General features: G+C 35.6%; 1 protein-coding gene across 3 annotated transcripts in view; it reads right to left on the minus strand.

The window, feature by feature from the left end:
• Positions 1-1,141: 1,141 nt before the first annotated feature.
• The window catches only part of NEDD1 (NEDD1 gamma-tubulin ring complex targeting factor), a 57,588-nt gene continuing 36,643 nt past the window's right edge, over positions 1,142-22,086 (minus strand). For all 3 annotated transcript variants that reach the window (XM_033220974.1, XM_033220973.1, XM_033220972.1), the window contains 7 exons: positions 14,274-14,402; positions 12,178-12,225; positions 11,033-11,235; positions 9,988-10,144; positions 8,929-9,085; positions 3,334-3,400; positions 1,142-2,878 (listed from right to left, as the gene is read on the minus strand). In XM_033220974.1, the coding sequence (XP_033076865.1) occupies positions 2,774-2,878; positions 3,334-3,400; positions 8,929-9,085; positions 9,988-10,144; positions 11,033-11,235; positions 12,178-12,225; positions 14,274-14,402 (866 nt within the window). In that variant the 3' untranslated portion in view covers positions 1,142-2,773. The remainder of the gene's footprint in view (positions 2,879-3,333; positions 3,401-8,928; positions 9,086-9,987; positions 10,145-11,032; positions 11,236-12,177; positions 12,226-14,273; positions 14,403-22,086) is intronic.

Here is a 22,086-nt window from a genome sequence, read left to right on the forward strand (position 1 = left end):
AGGCAACAGAGTGAAATTCCTGTCTCCTTAAAAGAAAAAAAAAGAAAAAGGTGGAAGCTGACATCACTGACCTGAGATCTTTCCTTTTTTAATATATACATTTAATGCTATAAATTCCCCTGTAAGTACTGTTCTAGCTGATTCCTACAAATTTTGATATTTTCTGTTTTCATTTGCATTCTGTTCACTATAAAGTGGGTTTCTTATATTCAGAACAGTTGGATTTTAAAAAAGCAAGACTCAACTGATTATAAAGGATAACTGACAATTTACATTTAATTATTGATACAGCTATTTAAATCTACTATCTTAGTGTTTATTTCCTATCTGTCCCATTGACTCTTTGTTCCTCTTTCGGATTTGTTTATGACTTCATTTTATCACCTTTACTGGCTTACTAGTTATTTACTCACTGATTTTCTTTTTGTGGTTGCTTTAGGTCTTATAATACACATTCTTATCAGTTTACTCTCAGGGAATGTTATACTGCTTCACAGTCAGTATAAGAACTTTAGAGCCGTATACTTTTGTTACCATCATCTCAATCTTGGTACTGTCATACATTTCACTTTGTTAACCACATAATTTATTGTCTTTTAAATAAATTTAAAATAGAAAAATAACTTTTATATTTACTCACCAATTTACTTTTGGTGTTCTTCATTCCTTTGTATTGCTGCAGATTTCTATTTGGTATAATTTCCTTCTAAAGGCATTTTTTTTTTTTATCATTTCCTGTGGTGCGAGTCTGCTTGTGACAAACTCTTTTAGCTTTTCTAAGTCTGAAAAAGTTATTTCATTTTTGTTTTTGAAAAATATTTTCACTAGGTATAGAATTCTAAATTGAGCTTTTCTTTCAGTAAAGATGTTGCTCCAGTGTCTGACATTCTTCTCTCTGTCCTATGTCTTTTTTCTTTAGCTACTTAAAAAAAAATTCTACCTTGTTGCTGGTTTTAAGGAATTTGATAATGATATGCCTTGGCATAGTTTTCTTATTTCTTGTGTTTGGGGTTCGTTGAGTTTCTCTCAAGGATTAATATCTGACAATTGTTTCACATATTTTCTTTTTTAATTTCAGGTGGGAAGGTAAATCTCTCATGTCATTTTGGCCAACAATGAAATTTCAATCTCATGTTCCCTATTTTCTGCATCTAAAATTTTATTTTTTATACTTACTTAGCGTTTAAATTCCATGACAAACATGTTTCATCTGTACACATAATTACTAAAATTATTTTATCCCACCTCTTTTAATAGACATTATGCGCATTTATTTTTCAAAAAAAGCAATAGGAAAATATTAATAAATTTAAACATATCATGTAGGCAAAACACACTAACATTTATGTCTTCTAAACCTGTTAAGATAGTGATATACAAGTAAACTTGTTACAAGTCATAATGCTTTCATAATCTGTCAGGAAAAGATCACATTAACATCCCTATATGCTTCAGTACAAATGTATTCTATAAACCACACTGGGTAAAAGTAATATTCCTGTTTTTATTTTTGGAAGTGATTATTAGTTAAGTTTATGCTTATTAAATATATCCTTGAAAATTTCCATCACTTCAGAAACCCATAAAATTAGTAAGCTGAAGTTTTTTCTTTTTTTTTTAAATTTTAGTACATACTTTCATCTCAGAAGTCAAAATGGGGCAGGAGAGCTATACAAAGGTACATAGTTTAAATCTTTGGGACAAGAGACAACAAGAAGGTAAACAAGTCAGTAGCCCTCCCAAACTTCACTTAATCTAAAATTGTAGATCACGGTAGGTAGATGTATACATCTGTCTATTGCCAAAGAGGTATGAATTATTCTGACAACCTTTCTAAATAATTTTATGGTAAGGCCAGTAATATAAAAAGATTATACACAGTACAGAAAGAATTAAAGTTAATGATAAAGACCACAAAATAAAATAAACCATACTTCTTACTTGGAAAAACAAAATAGCAATAATACTATAATATTTAGTGTCTAATATGAAATCTCCACTCACTATAAGTTGTCATGTTGATTGAAATTTTACAGTACAATGTTGCATATTACTAATGAGATAATCAGCAGATAGATAGCTCTTGTCGAGTCCTATGAATCTTAAACATTTTTTATAGGTAAAGATATCTAAAAAATACCACCCAGGAATAAAGATTTGTCAGAAGTACAATATAGTAACATAAATGCAAAAGATATCGTGTAATTTGTGCAATTCAAAATTCCAAAAATTGTCTTATCAAATGTATAATAAATAATAGTCATACTTGACTTCATCAAGTTAACAAAATAATTACTAGCCAACCCTATGCTTTATTAATCAATGGCTTAGAAACACCAATTGCCATTTTAAAATTACTTTCTCCATAAAAATAGAAGGCATATCAAAGTCTTTAAATCTCAACTAGCCCCAAAAATTTGAAAGGCAATTTGTCAATAAAAAATATATGTTAAAAAAAGATGACTAAAAAACAAACATAACCAATATTTATGCACAATTTTCTTCTCTTAAAAAGGGCACTTAGTGGATGGCTAAAGCTTTCAAAAAATAAAGATCCTGTTGACTTTCCTATTGGGAGATGACATACTGTACAATTTTTAATATAAAAATATACATATTTTAAGATGAAACAGTGGTTGGTATAAAATCCCATCACACTTTTACTTGAAAAATTTTTTTTCCCTGGAAGCCATGAAAACAATACTGATTCTATGTAGTTCCGTGTTGCCTGAAACTTCCCAAATGATAGAACATTAAGGTATTCACTGGAACTTCAAAAATGGGCCCGTAGTCTTTTGTTTTCTTCTCGTAGTCTTTCAATTTCAGCCACTAAACCTTCATTCACTGAGTATCTTTCCAGCAAAGAATGCATTTCATTCTAGAAAAAGGGGAAAATGCTTTTTAAATTATTGATATTTCACATTTATTTGGCAGGCTATATTTAATATACTTTCAGCTATCATTTCTCTCATGTTCAATTAACTAGGTGAATGATACTTCTTGTACTTAACAACTTACTACTTTGTTAATATAAATGGAAGATCGCTGGTGAAATTAATGCATTTGGAAAATTTGTATTCGCATATTTAAGATGCTTTTTTGCTTACTTATCAGGAAGAAAGCCATGGAAAAAAGAAGCCTTAAGTACCTCAGAGGTTAAAAAGGAGGTGATCAGTTAAAATCTATTTTACTTATTTAATTTCTAAAACTACCTATTTACTTATCTTAGAAACTAAGTAAAACAACTAAAATATATTACCTTTAATGAATTTTTAAAAATTCACACAACTCTACTTTCATTTAAAATATTAAAATAAAATTTGCCATACATACCAATTGCATATGAAACTGTTTAATCATCTCCACTTGCAAATTCACAATGTCCCTATGGCATGCTTCTCTAGGAAGAATGGAAAATACTTTTTAGAATTATAATAGTTTAACTAATTCTAGGTCATTCAAGAAACTCACCAAACTTTTTCATTTGCCAAATTACTGAACGTTAATAATTATTATAATAATAAAAATACCAATGCACTGAGCATTTATTTACTATGTGCTAGGCACTGTTTCTTTTACTTTAAATGTAAATTATCTTCTTTAATTTATATTTAAAGTAAATTTAATATTTACTTTAAATTTGAAATATCTTCACAAGTAGGTGCAATTATTACCTCCATTTTACAAAAGAAATAACCACAGAGTAGTTATAACGTGTTCAAAGTCACACAACCAGTAAATGATGAAGCTATGATGTAAACCCAGGCTGTTTACCTCCTGAACTCTCTGATACTACATTCTTTTATATAGAAATTGTCATTAAGACACAAACTTATCTTACAATGAAATACAGAAAATTCACTAGGTTAGAAAGATCATTTTATTATTATCAGTTTAGCTATTGCAAAAATATACTTTCAGTAGAAAGTGGCAATTTGGGTGGTTATAGCATGGTTTACTCAATAAAATGCAATTAATTCATGTCTACAAAAGAATATATAAAAATTATGAAGTATGTAACAAAAGAAACACTCAGTCACCCACCACATAACTTATGAACTAAACGTTGCCAAATCATAGAAGCTTCCTGTGTGTTCCTGTCTGATTCTGTCACTTAACTCTTGGGGAAAAGCCCAAGCAAGAAGTCATTACTCTCCTGAATTCTGTTGGACAAAGAAATGCTTTTGCTTTTTTAATACATTTGTATAACATATAATCTGTAGTCAATGTTTTCATTGTGCATGTTTTTGAGCATGTAAGCATTACAAAAAAAGGGTACCATATAGCTTATATTTAAGAAAGAATTCAATATTGTTTTGAAGATTCATGTTTTATATATCCATAAATCAGTGGTTTGTACTGGTGTATCTATTTTCCTGTTAATATTTTGATTGTTTTCAAGGTTTTACTATTACAATGTTGTTATCAACAGTCATGTATTATCTCCCAACCCACATGTGCCAATGTCCATTGATGATATAACCGAGTGTAACTCAAGTGTATACTTAGTTTTACAAAATCATGCAAATTGTTTTCCAAAGGTAATGTCAATGGATGTCACCAGTATAACAGAGTTCTTCTTGCTCTATATCATCATCAAGGCTTAGTATTACCAGATTTTTTATATTTTCCCATTTACTGGGTGTGACATGATATCTCATTGCATTTTTAGTTCTCTAATTATGAAGTTAAATTATCTTTCCTGTGTTCATATACCATTCCTCTTCCTTGAAATGCTTTTTCATATCTTTTTCTTACTCATTTGTAAGCGTTCTTTACATAATCTGATCCTTTGTTATTTATATGAGAACTGCAGATATCTTATCCCTTCACTCTGTGATATCGTGTGATAAATAGTTCTTATTAATGTGCTCAAATACACTAACCTAATAATGCAGTCAAATTTACCAATGTATTTTTATAGGCAGTGCATTATTTTATTTTTAATGATTTCCTACCATGAAGTTATAAACTTTTATAATGTCAACTTTTAATCTACATGGAACTGATTTTTCTCAATAGCATGGAATAAGGATCTATACTTATTTTTTACAGGAAAAAACAGATGTCACAACACAACTTATTGATTATTCCATATTTTGCACATAAATCTGCAATGCTACCTCTCTATCATTTCCATATATGCATAGGTTTCCTTCCAGCTTATTTCATTCCTTTGGCCAATATGTCCTCCCTGTGCCATGCTATATATCTTAATTATATTTTAATAATTAAGTGTATTCTTCTGACAAATAAGTCCCCTTCAGCCTTATTCTTCTCTGAAGTGTCTTAGTTATTCCTAGATTTTTTTTCCTTCCATACATATTTCGGAATCACTTCATCTTCTTACAAATCCCAGCTGGGATTTTAATTGGAATTGCATTCAATCTACTGACCTATTTAGGTGAACTAATATCTTTATAAAATCTCTCCATTTATTTAAATATTAATGCTTTTGAACACAAAAATTTCTTTAATGTTTTTCCATAAAAATCTTCACTACCATTGGTAGATTTATTCCCAGGTAACTTATTGTTTTTCTGTTGTAACTACGAGGGTATTTTTAAAAATTTCCTCTTCTACTTTCAGTTATAGTAAAAACTGTATTAAAAACAAACAAAAACACTGTATCAGGGAACCACCAAGGTGGCCAGAACTTGAAGGGCCATGATCTTGCAAAGGAAAGACTACCAGGTAAGCTCTATATTTGCTTCTGTTTTTCCTTCTAGATTATGTGCTGATTCCACAGTGTGGAGAAGAAACTGAGCTGAGGCAGTGGCATGGAGGTTGAGATAGTCTCACTGGGTGGGGGAATATTAAGAGTTTGGGCCTACCAAGGTAGTCAATGCTGTAAGAGCCAAGGTCTTGAAGAGGGGAGGCCTGCAGAAAAGTAAGCCTGAAACTGTAATTTCCCCTCATGACATCTGTTGACTTCTAAGCAATGCTTGCACTGGGTTAGACGGCAGGAAACCAACCATAAAACAAGCAACTAAAGAGCAGAGAAAGATCTGGAAGCCTCGTGATGCTGGCAAAACAGAGGCTGAAGTCTGGGACCCACCAAGGTGAAAAAGACAGTGAATACTCCAGACGTTCAGCTGATGCCTAGAAGAGAAGACTACACACTAGGAATAAAGGCAAACTGGAAACAAACCAGTGCTAAGAAAACCTGAAACCTACTAACTACAGGATCAAAGGGATCTGCTTGCCAAAAGAAAGTTAAATATTCTTAATAGACAACAGAAACAGACGCAGAGATTTCCACTTAGGATGTATTAGGTTGGTGCAAAAGTTTAATTTCTCAACTCTAACAACAAAAACAAACCTGATAACCTACAAAATCATATTTTAATTTCAACTGAGAGCTAAGAATGGAAAGAAATCTAAATGAACTAAAATCCAGAAAATGAGGAGTTCCTCCTAGGAGAAAAGAGACCCATGACTAGGAGAAAAGAGACCCAGCTTCATGCCCTCGACAGAGTAAAAAGAATTAGCTGAATTTTTGGTAAGATTTTTAAAAGCCAAGTTAACACTGATTGATAGTTTAGAATTCCAAGGGGTCCCAGACACAAAGTAAGTCTGAATTTACTCACCAACTTTTTCCCACAAGCCTTCATTCAGCACTCATGTAAAAAAAGTAGGGACAGGTGTAACAGGAGGGGCAAAGGACTCCCTAAGATACAGATGCACAGAGCCTGGTGAAGCCTTACGGCGGTAGAGAAAAACTGAGAGTAATCCCTCTAAGGCTCTCCAGGCTCTTACGGAGAACATGGCAACCACACCATACTGCTCAGGGAGGATGGCTGAGAAAGAGGCCCTCAATACCCCCTCTCTGTCCTGCCAATGATAGGTGTAGATGAACACCTAGTCTGATGAACACCTAGGCGAAGAGCAAAACAAGTGAATTTACAGAAATCCTCCGAGCTACTCTAGGTCCTCAGTGAGTCCCAGGCAGAGGCTGCCTATGGTCATAGGGCAGAAGAGCTGAGAGAAGTCCCTACCCACCACCCCTAGTTGCAGACATGCAACACAGGGCAACAGAACGAAGAGGCACTGTAGACCTTCACCAAACATGCTGCGGCAGCTCTGCAGGGCTGGAAGCGGAACAGACACACTTCTCCTGAGGCACAGAAAGCCAGGAACAGACCAGAAAGTGAAAAACAACCTCTGGCCACCCCAAAAGCTGACAGCAGGGCAGTAATGCACAGCCATTTCAGAGCTGCTCCAGCACTCAGATCCCTGGGTCTGCTGAAGGAAAGGCCCTGAGCCCACTATCCTCAAATCATCTGAAGCCAGTGGAGAACTGACACCCAAATGCTTGTTGAATAAATGGATAATAAACAGACAGCACCCATTACTCCTGTGCTTAAAAACTCTGATGGCTCTCCATTACCTGTGTGTTAAGACCTTGACAACTGTTTTTTAGGCCTCGTCTCTTACCACGGTGCCTTCTCTCTGCAAACATTCCTAGAATGTATAATCATGTCTCTGCTCAAGCTGTTCCCACACACGTCAGTATAAAATAAAGTCTCTTCAGTGTACCTTTCTAAATCTGCCCCCGCAGAAGAACTGCTCCCTTTCTGTGATTTCAACATCACTTTGCTCACACTGTATTACAGTCAGTTGTATCTAGACAGTTCTGCTATTATGCCATAAATATTTATGCATTCCTGAAAAAAACGTTATTCTTTAACACTGTGTATTAAAAATAACAGAATTTCGGGAAAAAGGATTGGCAAAGCACTCAAAAACCTATGTATGCAACTTTGTAACCAGAGCACAATAAAAACAATTAAATCCTAATAAAAATACTAACATAGTTAAAAAGACATAGTAAAAATCTAATAGATAATTATTGAATAAACCCTTACTGTGAAGAAGTGATGGTCACTTAATGGAAGAGAACAGAAGGGCTGGGGCTATCCAGTTACAGCTGTGTTCATGTGTACTTTATTTTGGCTGCTATTACATGAACAAACAAAATTTCCTCATCATATTGTCAACACTGCTCTATTTTACTGAGCCCAAATGAATTAATTCACATTAAGAGAAACACACACAGCAGAACACACTGCACCGAGCCCAACTAAATTATAAGGCCTTTGTGGGCAGATTATTCATTTTTGTATCCTTAGTATCTGGTACATATACTAGGCTGGGTAAATGCCAAAATTATAATTTTTCTTTTTAAAAAGTATTTTTCAACATGTAACAATATATTTTACAAGTATTTTTAAACATTAAAAGGAAGCATGCACCAACAAAAACTGCACATTGTCTCCAACATTCTTGCTTACGGTAATGCAAATCTGAGCTAGAACATTAACTATTGGTTAGAAAGGAAAAAAGGCACCAATGATTTTAATAATTGAAGACAGCTTCCAAAAATATCGAGATGATAAGAGAAAGCAGCACTGCAGAACACATTCTTACAATGTTCACAATTCGAAGGATGAGAAAGACAAGGATAAGTCTGAGAAAGAATTTTTTTTTAGATTAAGTATTACATTCTGATGCATTCTATTGGAAAATATTCAGAATTGCTCTTTAAAATATCTTTTTCTACTACATTATTGCACACAGCATACCTAATAGATGATCTCTATGAATATACTGCAGGTAAGAACCCAATTTAAGCTTACCAGAACTTGTCCACATTTTAATAACAAAAAAAGTTCACAATGACAGTCTGCCTACTAGACTGCCCTGCTGAGTTATCTAATAATTGCCCTAGGTAAATGTGCATTTTCCTGGCTCATAATCAATAAACGCAGTATGAAAAGATCAACAAAACTCATCATGTTTTCTATGGCTTTACGGTTACCAGAACCCAGACAACAGTAACCAACAACATTATCTATAGTTCTGGTTTTACATCTAGAAAAAAAACAAGTAAGGTCTAGATAGAAGGAGTAGTTTCTCAATTACTACCTAAAGTCATCCAACGTTTCCTGTATCATGTTCTGAATAAAACGAATTTGAATGGAAGTCAATGGTGCATTTTGCCGGTTATTTCCAATGGTATCGGCTATTTTTTCTGAGAGTGAACTGGCAACTCCAGCAGTGACAGAAGATGCTATCTTTGGATCTAAAATAAAGAATGAAGAAAATATTAATAGTCAACTTGGACTGAGAGACATCAAACATTTCTAAACAAGATTTGGCATGTGAAAACTTGAAAAACTGGCAAAGAAGAGTGTTCCTGTGACATTTAGAAAAATTCACTGCCTGGAATACAAATCTTAGAAACTTTCTATAACATTATTTCTAATAGTCATTCATCTATATATATATAAACTGCCAGCTGTCTAATGTAATACCACATGACAGAGGGATTAATCTTGAAGAATCTATGAACCATTTCCTCTTATAAAAGATGAATGTGACAAGCTGCACCACAAACTAGATAAACCAAGACTATTAAAAACAAACAGAAGGAAAATAGGAGTAAAGTACTGCTACAGGAAAAGCCTTTGAGTTTAAGCTAATGCAATATCTATCCACAGAAACCTTCAAGTAAAATATAGATATTTATATAAAAGTTGATTCTAAACAAAGAGTTGCTTTGTGTAGATAACTCTTAGAGTTAAACCAAATATTCCTTTAAATGTGATCAAGTCTGTATGGGTCTGTAGCACAAACTCTAAGGATAAGACTTGAATATGAAAGAGAAAAAGACATTTTGAGGTAGTTAACCACCCCTTTTCAAAGGGTCCTACATAATAATTCTATCTCTACCATATTAAATAAATACACATGTTACACTGAAAATGTAATTCACACCAAAAGATCAAATCAATGTACCTGAATTTAACCATTCATATCCATTTCACTGTCTTTAGTAAGACTCACACTATAAAAGTGTGCATAAACTTTAAACTCTTCGAACATTTTTAGTCTATGAGTACTCTATTTCTCCTTTACAAGTTAAACAATTGGAATGATTTTTCAATTAAACACTTTCAAACATCAGAAGGTTCATGTACGTACTTGGAGTTGAGGATCTATTGATTGGGGGTTCACATATCAACTGGGCTTCAATTTCATTCTCTGGCTTTTCAAATTTCTCAGAATTTCTTGTTTGGTTAGATGATGGAGAGGTATTTAGGTTTCCACTTTCAGCACCAGATGTGACCAACTTTGCTAACTTTATATTTAAAATAAACAATGACTTTAATATACAATTTTTTGTTTTACTCGTATTACCCATATAATTTTTGCCTACTTCTCTCTTTCGTCCCAGTATGCAGGTTTAGGGAATTGAAGGAAAATAGGAAGGGATATAGAATAAGAAAAAAAATATGAGAACTAGAGGCAAAATAAAGTAACATTTACTAATCAAAAACAATCTCAACAATAACATGATGAAGAAAAGCTCATTTACTGAACACCTGCTGTTGAGTATCATTTAAAATAGACATAACTGGCAAAAAAACAAAAACAAAAAAACAACCATTCATGTGGTAACTAGTCAATAATATTTGTAAAATAAATCAAAAGATGTTTTTGTACTTCTTACATGGTATCTTTTCAATAACATTCTAAACAATAAATAAGAAAATACAGACATATTGTACACCTAACTGGCTTGGCCTTCCTGGTAATTTTTGATCATTCTGAACCCTTACATAAGAAATTAAATTCTATATTATACACTATATTTTAGCAGAAAGTAACAATGATAAATTCCATTCCTAGCACCATCAGTTTGCTCTAATGATTTAACCACCAACTTGATGTTGTATACTGCAATGAAATACACTTTAAAAGGATTCAGGGATAAAGTGTTCTTGCACACTTCATCAAGCTATATCAAGTATCTCATCTTAGAAAAATAGTGCAACTTTCCATCTGCTGTAACTTTCAACATATCCAAAGCGAGATTTCAAAGTATTCTGTAGTTATTAAAAACTGGCATCAAGACTTAAGAATAAGTGCACAGCACTGTTAATAATTAGGATACATACACTGGCAGCCGCCCGCTTTCTACTGATAAACACATACAGTGAGTTCGGTATCATTTTCAGGCATATACCTGTTTGAAGGATTCTTTAGATTCCTGTTTTCCCATATATATTTTCTTAGACTCAGCTGTCAGATCATGATTTTCACTTTCCTCTTTCCCTGGAGATCCCATAAAGACATTAAGAGGACTAGAATGCAATACTGAAGTACTTGAAGTTACTGGATTCTTTCTTGGAGGAAACACTGAGTTCAACTGCGGTAGAAAGTCAAAGCCTAGAAAAGAAGAGGAAAAAACTGCATGTGCACATGGTGTCCTCCAACGTTGGACACTGAAGAGAAGCATTTAATATGATAGGCAGATTAACATGGGAGAAGATATGGATCTGCATTCTGAAGACTGGTTTGTTTCTCAGATATACCCCATAACTGATGTGTATTCTTGGGCAAAAGTCTTAAACTTTCTGTGACTATTTCCCGATCTGCAAATGTGAATGATGATATCCATCTCCCAGAGTGGTAAGGCTTCAAAGATATTATTTGTGAAAATACTTTGAAAACAGCAAAACACAATGTTTTAGTCAGTATTAGTTTTTGATAACTGAAAATTGTTAATTTGGTATATATCTGTGGTATGTATCTTGGAAGGCAATTTCTGAGATGGCTTCTAATGACCCCTGCCCTTTGGCGTCCCCATCCTTCAGTAATCTCCTCCCTTTGAACATGGCTTGGACCTAGTACCTTGCTTATAACAAAAGTAATATAAAAAAGTGGTGAGATGTCACTTCCAAGATTAAGGTTATTAACATATTCTTAAGAGAGGGCTTCTATTTTGGATGCCTTCTCGAATTCTCTTGCTCACCGGCTCTGAGGTAAGCCAGCTGCCACGTTGTCGGCTGCCTCATATATAGAGAAACTCATTGGCATGGAACTGGTATCTCCAGCCAACAGCCATAGGAATGAGCATGGAAACAGTTCCCTGCCCAGGTGAGCCTTAAGCTGAATGAAGCTCTGGTTGACATCCTGACTGAAGCAGGAAGATAGACTTGAAGGCAAAGGTACTCAGCCAAGTTATGCTCTGTTCTTAAAACACAGGAATTATGAGATAATACATGTTTGTTTTTTTAAGCCTCAAAGTGTTCGAGTGATTTGTTACACAGCATAGATAATACAGTATCACTTTTCATTTTCACGAAAATACATCTAAGTAGTTCTTACCATCTCCTTTGCCTATGGACTCATCACCTCCCTTGTTAACTACAGCATCTATAACAAAATTAGAAAATCAAATTTTAAAACTAGTGAAAGAGAAACCATATCAATTTAGGCTTCCTATTCATTCCCCAAAGAGTTCAAAGGCTAACAATCTTAAAAAGCTAAATATGAGTGAGGTTAAAGGTAGGAGAGTACTGATTTAAATTTCTCTTTTACATTCTTTTAGCTTCATTCATACTTTAGCAGCAACTATGAACAGATAATTCTATAGTACAGTCATTTAATGAGGCAGCAAGGTATAGTGTAACAAGCCCTGGGGTAGGTTATGGAGAGCTATAATCCAGTTCTGCCTATACCACTTAATAGCTTTGTGACCTCGGACAAGTCTCAAATGCAATGAAGTTTCAGTTTCTGCATCTATAAAATGGGGATAACATCCTGGTAAGCTCAGAAAATTGCTTTGAGGATCAACTGAAATAATATAAAAATACTTTGCAAAGCAGAACAATGTTATAAGAAACAAAGTTTTATTAGTGTTTATTTCAATGGTAGAATATGTATAAGACTATTTTAATCCTGTAATATTCATTTGCCAGTCCATAACAAAAATTGTAAAATTCAACTTTAACAGGTCAATAAAAAATGAACAAAAGTCATTAACAAATTCACCAGAAATTCAAATGGCCAATAAACACACAATTATATCAGGAGAAATATCATCTATGTGCATGTGTGTATATGTACCCAGTAATTGCACAGCATGTACATGCACACTTTTAGAAGTTATCAGCTTCCTTATCAATACTATGGAACCATAATGAATCTGGAGGGCATATGATTCAAATGCTAATAACATTTTTAAACATAGCAAAAGTAATTAAAGAAAAAAGTAATTTATTCATGTCTTAAAAACTATTAAAGAGAATTTAATTTATAACTCAAACACTTCCAAAAAGCCCCTTTGTACATTCTTCAATGCAAAAGTTGCTCCAGAGGAGTCCCACCGGCCAAAACTCCCAACTCAGCACTAACCCCAGAAACCTTTCTCAACTCCAGCACTAGTCACTTTTCTCTCCACTCACATCCGTCCTCTCTTTATCCTTTACTATGTAGTTTCATTTCTCTTCACTCTTTAACTATGTAGTTTGACTTCTCTTCATCATGAAAGAAAAGAATCCTTCCTCTTTCAGTTTGACTTAGCAATTTAAATAGAAATTTGCAGGCCAGGGTAAGGTAGAAGATCCTCAATAATTTTGTACCATCACGTATGTATTTATTCCTTCCGACTATAAAATCGTAGAAAATTTGGAAAAGAGACAATTTTAAAGTAAAAAATGAAATTGTGTAAGATAATGAGTGGATGAAGCAACTTTGAGATCCTGCTGTTGACACGGTACACTTATAATAAATACACAAATCTTTGTGGGCTTCTCAGTATTTTCTGAGATAAATTTGTAGAAATGGAATTACAAGGTCAAAAAGTATGAATATATTAACTCTGTCATCCATGTTACTGATAATATTGCTGTTAGCAATGAGATAATTCCATTCCACTAAGAAAAACATTATGGATGTTAGTACCAAAAAGACACACCTAAATAATGTACTTAGTTCAGACACTATGAAGAATAACATACATCATCCTTCTATTTATCCAGCTGGCAAAATTTGCTTTTTATTATGGCAACTTTTTTTATGGGATGCGGGGAGGTGTACACCTATACACACACAATTTTTTAAATTAGGAAGACTTTTTTGCATATCAAAACATCTAAAATTTTAGGAACATTAATTTAGAAGTAGATACAAGGGACAGATTGCCTATGAAGGTAAAAACTTCCTTCAAGGAACTTTTGTGAATATTAAAATGCTAACTTGAGAGCTATTTGCATAACTCCCATGTGGAAATTACCAGCATATATTTTAGAATGATAACATTTAAAATATCAGGGCAAAGAAAAAGATACCACCCCAGGGATGGAGAAAATGAGCAAACTGATCCATGAATAGAGTTGGACTGAAGCCATTATTCACATCTTTTAGCCAGAATAAAAATACTGACTACCTGCAAGAGAACAGGATCCTCTGAACAGACTTACCATCTCTAATAGGTGAGAACATGTCACCTAAACTACTTTTCCCAGTATCATCAAGGCTGGAGAAATCCTGATTTTTTCCACTGTCTGTTTCCTTAGATAAAGTGTCTGTGTTTATGCTTCGAGGCAAACCTTATAGGAATTAGATATAAAAATCAATGTCATTACATCTAAATAAATTTTATCATCAGAAGCTAGGTTGTAAAAATCAATGTATCACTCATATTGTTGGTAATATTATAACTTATGAGCATAAGGAGAATAAAACAGAATATGACAAGAGCTAAAGTCAACCAGGATTTTCATGGAACAGTAAAACAGAATATGACAAGAGCTAAAGTCAACCAGGATTTTCATGGAACAAAAGGTTCCTCAATAGAAAACAGCTTATTTGTTCATAGAGCAATACCTTATTTTAGCCATTTTGTTGGAATTTTTCTAAAATAATTTATATACTTTGCTTTCTTTTTTTTTTTTTTTATTTTTTATTTTTTTTATTTTTTATTTTTTATTTTTATTATACTTTAAGTTCTAGGGTACATGTGCATGACGTTTATATCATGTATAACTCCCCAATGCAATCCCTCCCTCCTCCCCCCTCCCCATGATAGGCCCCAGTGTGTGATGTTCCCCTTCCCGAGTCCAAGTGATCTCATTGTTCAGTTCCCACCTATGAGTGAGAACATGCGGTGTTTGGTTTTCTCTTCTTGTGATAGTTTGCTAAGAATGATGGTTTCCAGCTGCATCCATGTCCCTACAAAGGACGCAAACTCATCCTTTTTGATGGCTGCATAGTATTCCATGGTGTATATGTGCCACATTTTCTTTATCCAGTCTGTCACAGATGGACATTTGGGTTGATTCCAAGTCTTTGCTATTGTGAATAGTGCCGCAATAAACATACGTGTGCATGTGTCTTTGTAGTAGAGTAATTTATAATCCTTTGGGTATATACCCAGTAGTGGGATGGCTGGGTCATATGGTACATCTAGTTCTAGATCCTTGAGGAATCGCCATACTGTTTTCCATAATGGTTGAACTAGTTTACAATCCCACCAACAGTGTAAAAGTGTTCCTATTTCTCCACATCCTCTCCAACACCTGTTGTTTCCTGACTTCTTAATGCTTGCCATTCTAACTGGTGTGAGATGGTATCTCATTGTGGTTTTGATTTGCATTTCTCTGATGGCCAGTGATGATGAGCATTTTTTCATGTGTCTGTTGGCTGTATGGATGTCTTCTTTTGAGAAATGTCTGTTCATATCCTTTCCCCACTTTTTGATGGGGTTGTTTGCTTTTTTCTTGTATATTTGTTTGAGTTCTTGGTAGATTCTGGATATTAGCCCTTTGTCAGATGAGTAGGTTGCAAAAATTTTTTCCCATTCTGTAGGTTGCCTGTTCACTCTGATGGTAGTTTCTTTGGCTGTGCAAAAGCTCCTTAGTTTAATTAGATCCCATGTGTCAATTTTTGCTTTTGCTGCCGTGCTTTTGGTGTTTTAGACATGAAGTCCTTGCCCATGCCTATGTCCTGAATGGTACTACCTAGATTTTCTTCTAGGGTTTTTATGGTATTAGGTCTAACATTTAAGTCTCTAATCCATCTTGAATTAATTTTCGTATAAGGGGTAAGGAAAGGATCCAGTTTCAGCTTTCTACTTATGGCTAGCCAATTTTCCCAGCACCATTTATTAAATAGGGAATCCTTTCCCCATTTCTTGTTTCTCTCAGGTTTGTCAAAGATCAGATGGCTGTAGATGTGTGGTATTATTTCTGAGGACTCTGTTCTGTTCCATTGGTCTATATCTCTGTTGTGGTACCAGTACCATGCTGTTTTGGTTACTGTAGCCTTGTAGTATAGTTTGAAGTCAGGTAGCGTGACGCCTCCAGCTTTGTCCTTTTGACTTAGGATTGTCTTGGCAATGCGGGCTCTTTTTTGGTTCCATATGAACTTTAAAGCCGTTTTTTCCAATTCTGTGAAGAAAGTCATTGGTAGCTTGATGGGGATGGCATTGAATCTATAAATCACCTTGGGCAGTATGGCCATTTTCACGATATTGATTCTTCCTATCCATGAGCATGGTATGTTCTTCCATTTGTTTGTGTCCTCTTTGATTTCACTGAGCAGTGGTTTGTAGTTCTCCTTGAAGAGGTCCTTTACATCCCTTGTAAGCTGGATTCCTAGGTATTTTATTCTCTTTGAAGCAATTGTGAATGGAAGTTGATTCCTGATTTGGCTCTCTGCTTGTCTGTTACTGGTGTATAAGAATGCTTGTGATTTTTGCACATTAATTTTGTATCCTGAGACTTTGCTGAAGTTGCTTATCAGCTTAAGCAGATTTTGGGCTGAGACAATGGGGTTTTCTAAATATACAATCATGTCGTCTGCAAACAGGGACAATTTGACTTCTTCTTTTCCTAACTGGATACCCTTGATTTCTTTCTCTTGCCTGATTGCCCTAGCCAGAACTTCCAACACTATGTTGAATAGGAGTGGTGAGAGAGGGCATCCCTGTCTTGTGCCAGTTTTCAAAGGGAATTTTTCCAGTTTTTGCCCATTCAGTATGATATTAGCTGTGGGTTTGTCATAAATAGCTCTTATTATTTTGAGGTACGTTCCATCAATACCAATTTATTGAGCGTTTTTAGCATAAAGGGCTGTTGAATTTTGTCAAAAGCCTTTTCTGCATCTATTGAGATAATCATGTGGTTCTTGTCTTTGGTTCTGTTTATATGCTGGATTACGTTTATTGATTTGCGAATGTTGAACCAGCCTTGCATCCCAGGGATGAAGCCCACTTGATCATGGTGGATAAGCTTTTTGATGTGCTGCTGAATCCGGTTTGCCAGTATTTTATTGAGGATTTTTGCATCGATGTTCATCAGGGATATTGGTCTAAAATTCTCTCTTTTTGTTGTGTCTCTGCCAGGCTTTGGTATCAGGATGATGTTGGCCTCATAAAAAGAGTTAGGGAGGATTCCCTCTTTTTCTATTGATTGAAATAGTTTCAGAAGGAATGGTACCAGCTCCTCCTTGTACCTCTGGTAGAATTCAGCTGTGAATCCATCTGGTCCTGGACTTTTTTTGGTGGGTAGGCTATTAATTGTTGCCTCAATTTCAGAGCCTGCTATTGGTCTATTCAGGGATTCAACTTCTTCCTGGTTTAGTCTTGGGAGAGTGTAAGTGTCCAGGAAATTATCCATTTCTTCTAGATTTTCTAGTTGATTTGCGTAGAGGTGTTTATAGTATTCTCTGATGGTAGTTTGTATTTCTGTGGGGTCGGTGGTGATATCCCCTTTATCATTTTTTATTGCGTCTATTTGATTCCTCTCTCTTTTCTTCTTTATTAGTCTAGCTAGCGGTCTGTCAATTTTGTTGATCTTTTCAAAAAACCAACTCCTAGATTCATTGATTTTTTGGAGGGTTTTTTGTGTCTCTATCTCCTTCAGTTCTGCTCTGATCTTAGTTATTTCTTGCCTTCTGCTAGCTTTTGAATGTGTTTGCTCTTGCCTCTCTAGTTCTTTTAATTGTGATGTTAGAGTGTCAATTTTAGATCTCTCCTGCTTTCTCTTGTGGGCATTTAGTGCTATAAATTTCCCTCTACACACTGCTTTAAATGTGTCCCAGAGATTCTGGTATGTTGTATCTTTGTTCTCATTGGTTTCAAAGAACATCTTTATTTCTGCTTTCATTTCGTTATGTACCCAGTAGTCATTCAGGAGCAGGTTGTTCAGTTTCCATGTAGTTGAGCGGTTTGGATTGAGTTTCTTAGTCCTGAGTTCTAGTTTGATTGCACTGTGGTCTGAGAGACAGTTTGTTATAATTTCTGTTCTTGTACATTTGCTGAGGAGTGCTTTACTTCCAATTATGTGGTCAATTTTGGAATAAGTGCGATGTGGTGCTGAGAAGAATGTATATTCTGTTGATTTGGGGTGGAGAGTTCTATAGATGTCTATTAGGTCCGCTTGGTGCAGAGATGAGTTCAATTCCTGGATATCCTTGTTAACTTTCTGTCTCGTTGATCTGTCTAATGTTGACAGTGGAGTGTTGAAGTCTCCCATTATTATTGTATGGGAGTCTAAGTCTCTTTGTAGGTCTCTAAGGACTTGCTTTATGAATCTGGGTGCTCCTGTATTGGGTGCATATATATTTAGGAGAGTTAGCTCTTCCTGTTGAATTGATCCCTTTACCATGATGTAATGGCCTTCTTTGTCTCTTTTGATCTTTGATGGTTTAAAGTCTGTTTTATCAGAGACTAGGATTGCAACCCCTGCTTTTTTTTGTTCTCCATTTGCTTGGTAGATCTTCCTCCATCCCTTTATTTTGAGCCTATGTATGTCTCTGCATGTGAGATGGGTCTCCTGAATACAGCAGACTGATGGGTCTTGACTCTTGATCCAGTTTGCCAGTCTGTGTCTTTTAATTGGAGCATTTAGTCCATTGACATTTAAGGTTAATATTGTTATGTGTGAACTTGATCCTGTCATTATGATATTAACTGGTTATTTTGCTCGTTAGTTGATGCAGTTTCTTCCTAGCCTCGATGGTCTTTACATTTTGGCATGTTTTTGCAATGGCTGGTACCGCTTGTTCCTTTCCATGTTTAGGGCTTCCTTCAGGGTCTCTTGTAAGGCAGGCCTGGTGGTGACAAAATCTCTAAGCATTTGCTTATCTGTAAAGGATTTTATTTCTCCTTCACTGATGAAGCTTAGTTTGGCTGGATATGAAATTCTGGGTTGAAAATTCTTTTCTTTAAGAACGTTGAATATTGGCCCCCACTCTCTTCTGGCTTGTAGAGTTTCTGCCGAGAGGTCTGCTGTTATTCTGATGGGCTTCCCTTTGTGGGTAACCCGACCTTTCTCTCTGGCTGCCCTTAAGATTTTTTCCTTCATTTCAACTTTGGTGAATCTGGCAATTATGTGTCTTGGAGTTGCTCTTCTGGAGGAGTATCTTTGTGGCGTTCTCTGTATTTCCTGAATTTGAATGTTGGCCTGCCCTACTAGGTTGGGGAAGTTCTCCTGGATGATATCCTGAAGAGTGTTTTCCAACTTGGTTCCATTTTCCCCCTCACTTTCAGGCACCCCAATCAGACGTAGATTTGGTCTTTTTACATAATCCCATACTTCTTGCAGGCTTTGTTCATTTCTTTTTCTTCTTTTTTTTTTTTTTTATTATACTTTAAGTTCTAGGGTACATGTGCATGACGTTTATATCATGTATAACTCCCCAATGCAATCCCTCCCTCCTCCCCCCTCCCCATGATAGGCCCCAGTGTGTGATGTTCCCCTTCCCGAGTCCAAGTGATCTCATTGTTCAGTTCCCACCTATGAGTGAGAACATGCGGTGTTTGGTTTTCTCTTCTTGTGATAGTTTGCTAAGAATGATGGTTTCCAGCTGCATCCATGTCCCTACAAAGGACGCAAACTCATCCTTTTTGATGGCTGCATAGTATTCCATGGTGTATATGTGCCACATTTTCTTTATCCAGTCTGTCACAGATGGACATTTGGGTTGATTCCAAGTCTTTGCTATTGTGAATAGTGCCGCAATAAACATACGTGTGCATGTGTCTTTGTAGTAGAGTAATTTATAATCCTTTGGGTATATACCCAGTAGTGGGATGGCTGGGTCATATGGTACATCTAGTTCTAGATCCTTGAGGAATCGCCATACTGTTTTCCATAATGGTTGAACTAGTTTACAATCCCACCAACAGTGTAAAAGTGTTCCTATTTCTCCACATCCTCTCCAACACCTGTTGTTTCCTGACTTCTTAATGCTTGCCATTCTAACTGGTGTGAGATGGTATCTCATTGTGGTTTTGATTTGCATTTCTCTGATGGCCAGTGATGATGAGCATTTTTTCATGTGTCTGTTGGCTGTATGGATGTCTTCTTTTGAGAAATGTCTGTTCATATCCTTTCCCCACTTTTTGATGGGGTTGTTTGCTTTTTTCTTGTATATTTGTTTGAGTTCTTGGTAGATTCTGGATATTAGCCCTTTGTCAGATGAGTAGGTTGCAAAAATTTTTTCCCATTCTGTAGGTTGCCTGTTCACTCTGATGGTAGTTTCTTTGGCTGTGCAAAAGCTCCTTAGTTTAATTAGATCCCATGTGTCAATTTTTGCTTTTGCTGCCGTGCTTTTGGTGTTTTAGACATGAAGTCCTTGCCCATGCCTATGTCCTGAATGGTACTACCTAGATTTTCTTCTAGGGTTTTTATGGTATTAGGTCTAACATTTAAGTCTCTAATCCATCTTGAATTAATTTTCGTATAAGGGGTAAGGAAAGGATCCAGTTTCAGCTTTCTACTTATGGCTAGCCAATTTTCCCAGCACCATTTATTAAATAGGGAATCCTTTCCCCATTTCTTGTTTCTCTCAGGTTTGTCAAAGATCAGATGGCTGTAGATGTGTGGTATTATTTCTGAGGACTCTGTTCTGTTCCATTGGTCTATATCTCTGTTGTGGTACCAGTACCATGCTGTTTTGGTTACTGTAGCCTTGTAGTATAGTTTGAAGTCAGGTAGCGTGACGCCTCCAGCTTTGTCCTTTTGACTTAGGATTGTCTTGGCAATGCGGGCTCTTTTTTGGTTCCATATGAACTTTAAAGCCGTTTTTTCCAATTCTGTGAAGAAAGTCATTGGTAGCTTGATGGGGATGGCATTGAATCTATAAATCACCTTGGGCAGTATGGCCATTTTCACGATATTGATTCTTCCTATCCATGAGCATGGTATGTTCTTCCATTTGTTTGTGTCCTCTTTGATTTCACTGAGCAGTGGTTTGTAGTTCTCCTTGAAGAGGTCCTTTACATCCCTTGTAAGCTGGATTCCTAGGTATTTGATTCTCTTTGAAGCAATTGTGAATGGAAGTTGATTCCTGATTTGGCTCTCTGCTTGTCTGTTACTGGTGTATAAGAATGCTTGTGATTTTTGCACATTAATTTTGTATCCTGAGACTTTGCTGAAGTTGCTTATCAGCTTAAGCAGATTTTGGGCTGAGACAATGGGGTTTTCTAAATATACAATCATGTCGTCTGCAAACAGGGACAATTTGACTTCTTCTTTTCCTAACTGGATACCCTTGATTTCTTTCTCTTGCCTGATTGCCCTAGCCAGAACTTCCAACACTATGTTGAATAGGAGTGGTGAGAGAGGGCATCCCTGTCTTGTGCCAGTTTTCAAAGGGAATTTTTCCAGTTTTTGCCCATTCAGTATGATATTAGCTGTGGGTTTGTCATAAATAGCTCTTATTATTTTGAGGTACGTTCCATCAATACCAATTTATTGAGCGTTTTTAGCATAAAGGGCTGTTGAATTTTGTCAAAAGCCTTTTCTGCATCTATTGAGATAATCATGTGGTTCTTGTCTTTGGTTCTGTTTATATGCTGGATTACGTTTATTGATTTGCGAATGTTGAACCAGCCTTGCATCCCAGGGATGAAGCCCACTTGATCATGGTGGATAAGCTTTTTGATGTGCTGCTGAATCCGGTTTGCCAGTATTTTATTGAGGATTTTTGCATCGATGTTCATCAGGGATATTGGTCTAAAATTCTCTCTTTTTGTTGTGTCTCTGCCAGGCTTTGGTATCAGGATGATGTTGGCCTCATAAAAAGAGTTAGGGAGGATTCCCTCTTTTTCTATTGATTGAAATAGTTTCAGAAGGAATGGTACCAGCTCCTCCTTGTACCTCTGGTAGAATTCAGCTGTGAATCCATCTGGTCCTGGACTTTTTTTGGTGGGTAGGCTATTAATTGTTGCCTCAATTTCAGAGCCTGCTATTGGTCTATTCAGGGATTCAACTTCTTCCTGGTTTA

The sequence above is a fragment of the Trachypithecus francoisi genome, unplaced genomic scaffold, assembly GCF_009764315.1.
Source record: "Trachypithecus francoisi isolate TF-2019V2 unplaced genomic scaffold, Tfra_2.0 Lachesis_group11, whole genome shotgun sequence".
In the NCBI taxonomy this organism is placed as follows: domain Eukaryota; kingdom Metazoa; phylum Chordata; class Mammalia; order Primates; family Cercopithecidae; genus Trachypithecus; species Trachypithecus francoisi.